This window comes from Morus notabilis, unplaced genomic scaffold, assembly GCF_000414095.1.
Source record: "Morus notabilis unplaced genomic scaffold, ASM41409v2 Scaffold504, whole genome shotgun sequence".
NCBI lineage: Eukaryota > Viridiplantae > Streptophyta > Magnoliopsida > Rosales > Moraceae > Morus > Morus notabilis.
In genome coordinates, this window is record NW_010367142.1 from 2611 (window position 1) to 5675 (window position 3065).

The 3065-nt window shown below is 36.2% G+C and overlaps 1 protein-coding gene across 1 annotated transcript; it reads right to left on the minus strand.

Annotated features, from left to right (window-relative positions):
* Positions 1-261: 261 nt before the first annotated feature.
* On the minus strand, positions 262-837 carry LOC112094251. Its single transcript, XM_024174682.1, has one exon. The coding sequence runs from the start codon at positions 835-837 to the stop codon at positions 262-264; it is 576 nt and encodes a 191-aa protein (XP_024030450.1).
* Positions 838-3065: the final 2228 nt, after the last annotated feature.

The window sequence follows — 3065 nt, forward strand, 5'->3', positions numbered from 1 at the left end:
GAATCTATGACCCAGTTCCTTTGCCTTTAGCGGCTAGGTAGTCTTTACAATTCTTCTTCATGTGCCCCACCTTCCCGCAAAGCACTTAAGCTTGTTCGGGTTCTTCGTCTTCTTGTTCTTGCCCTTGTTTGGCAGAACTGAAGAACTCTCCTTCTTAGCTACTCGCTTCTTCTTTCCATTCCCTGGAGAGAGTTTGGAGGAAGATGCCTCAGTAAAATTGGCCTCCACAATAGTCGACCCCTTGATCATCCGCTCGAACTTTTAGAGTTCTTGCATCAACTCTGTCAGGGTTATATTCTGTCTAGCGCTCAAATTGAACGTTGCTCTAAACGGAATATACTCCTTTGACAATGTCTCAAAGATCATGGTCAATTGAGAATCAACATCGATGTCGGCCCCATTGGACTGAGTGTCAGCCAAATAGCCCATCACCTTCAGCATATGTTCCTTTATGAAAGACCTAGCCTTCTGTCTGTAGTTAATGAGGTTACTTAGGGCTTCCCGACATTTTTCAGCGGCTTGGCCACCGAACATGTCCTCAAGATTATCCATAATTTGACGAGCAGTTATGTAATCTTCATGTTGTGCTTGTAGCACAGTGGACATGCTCGCCATCATATAACAGCAAGCCATATCACCAGAGTCCTTCCAGCGTTGATATGCTAGGAAAACCTCATTAGGAGCATCAACAGATGGCTCTGGAGGACAAGGTGTATTCAATACAAAACTTTGTTTCTCAAAGGTTCGGACAATCTTTAAGTTTCTTTTCCAATCGGTAAAATTCTCGCCAGTTAAAGTGTGTTTATTAAGTATCGATGATAATGCGCTAGCAGACATTTTGATCTACAGTAGACATTCATATTTCTAGTATAAGCAAACTTGCATAAATATGTAGTAATCGAACAAATATATTAGATTTTCACACACAATCTTACAACAATAATTCCCCACTCAAAATTTTGTAAGTCTCCTAGGGGAGATCATGCAAAATTTAATTGGGAATACCATCCAGATCAATCTATGTCCAATACATATTGATAATCATTTTCTTTTACCATTAATTTAATTAACAGAGCTCCTAAGGTCATGTAATCATTTTCTTTGGCCATTAATTTAATTAGTAAAGCTCCTAAGGGAGATTAATAATTAAATTAATCTTTAGTGTATAACCATCGTTTCAACTATTTGATCCATATTTTATAATTGTCACCTAGGGGTGTACAACCATAAAAATATGCTAAAATAAATTATCCTCTCGGAGATCCACACCGGTACATAATGAATCCCTTCCTAGGGGGTCGGTATCACCATGTGTTACCTGCGGACCAACGATGGAGGCCATGGGTTTTTTCTTCAAAAACCCTCACCCACTCAATCTTTTGGCAAACAAGGTTTTATGTTAAGAAATATGCATGAACAATTTTAATGAGTGGCACTCCCTATTCTACATGACATGTTATCACATATATAGCAAATCATATTATATGCAATTATACAAAGCAATTAAGCTAGGCAACAAGCATAATAATAATAACTGTAATATTATAGTTCCAACCTAGAGAAAAGAAAAAAAAATAAAGATTACTAAGAATAATCAAAACATGAATCGATCCTTCATCTTGAATCTTCCCAGTTGTCCTTGAATTCTTCATCACGATCAAATTCTGGTTATCATAAAATTATTTTTCATGTTTTCTTGAAAAAATCTCAAAAAACTGTAAAATCGTATACTGTCACGTTAGGTCCAGTCGACCGGTGACAGAGCAGTTATACTCAACCGGTCGACTGCCTTACACTAACCGGTCAACCGGAGCGGTCGACCGGTGCCTGTACGATAGTAACCCAGATTTTTAAAAATCAAAGCAGTTTTTCAATTTATTCAAAAAACACAAAACAATTTTATAAACCAAGAAAAATTAGATACCTTCATATCCTTCATCTTCAAGATCCAACTTCAAGATCCTTGATAAATCTCCTCCAAGAATTTTAACATAAAAATTCCTATACCGTTTTCTAGTTTACAAAATTTCTACAAAAGAAAATAAAATAAACCCTAACGGTGATGATAGGCCGCATATCTAATTACATTGTAATGAACAAATTCCTATACAACCATTCTAAACTCTAAGGAACCATAACCGGTAAAAATTAAATAATAAATAATCATTGATAATTTATAAATAATAATCAATAATATTTATTCAATCATCCATTCATCATATATTCATGATAACAACATAATATAGAAACCCTAGAGTGTCATCTCTCTAAAAGATCAATTCAAGCATAAAAGAGATATTTTTAGATCACAAATCTATGTACATAGCATAATCATGAACAAATAACCATGGCTCTGATACCAATTGTTGGAAAATAATGGCATCGAGTGCGCAGCGAAATTTAAAAAATTTAATCAACGTCAAAGCCAACCAAGAACATGTTCATGATGCTATATAACATAAATACTAAATATCTAAATCATACCTTTTAAGATTTAGAAAACTGCACGTCTGACAGATCAAAGCGTTCCAAACAGCAACCGGAAAAGCCTCCACCAACTGGTCTTCTTTGCTATTCTCGTTTTCACAATCGGAGTGCGGGTGGGCACACGTCGTTCAATCTGCTCTTGGTATTCTTGATCTCCTTCCAATCACAAGAGAGCTAAAGAAAAAATTGTTCTTGAGAATTAAACAATTTTTCCTCTCAGGAATCTTTTATCAATAGCCTCCAAAAAGTCTCTCAAGTGATCTTATGAATAAAGTGACTTAATAGGCTATTTATAGTGTTTAGGAAGTCATACTTCTGTAATAATTAGGTTTCCCAAAGTTCTAATCGCATTTAGAGTCAATTTTGTCACGTCGACATGCATTTTACGTTACAACCGGTCGACTGGTGACAGAGACGTTATAACTCACCAGTCGACATGTCTTCACTAACCGGTCGACCAGACCAGTCGACCTGTCTGCACTGACGAAAGTTGTTTTCCTAGTTTTTCAACACGGGAAACTTACATAGAGCCTCAGTTTTGATTCAAGCAACCCAATAGAGAAATTACCTGATCAAAA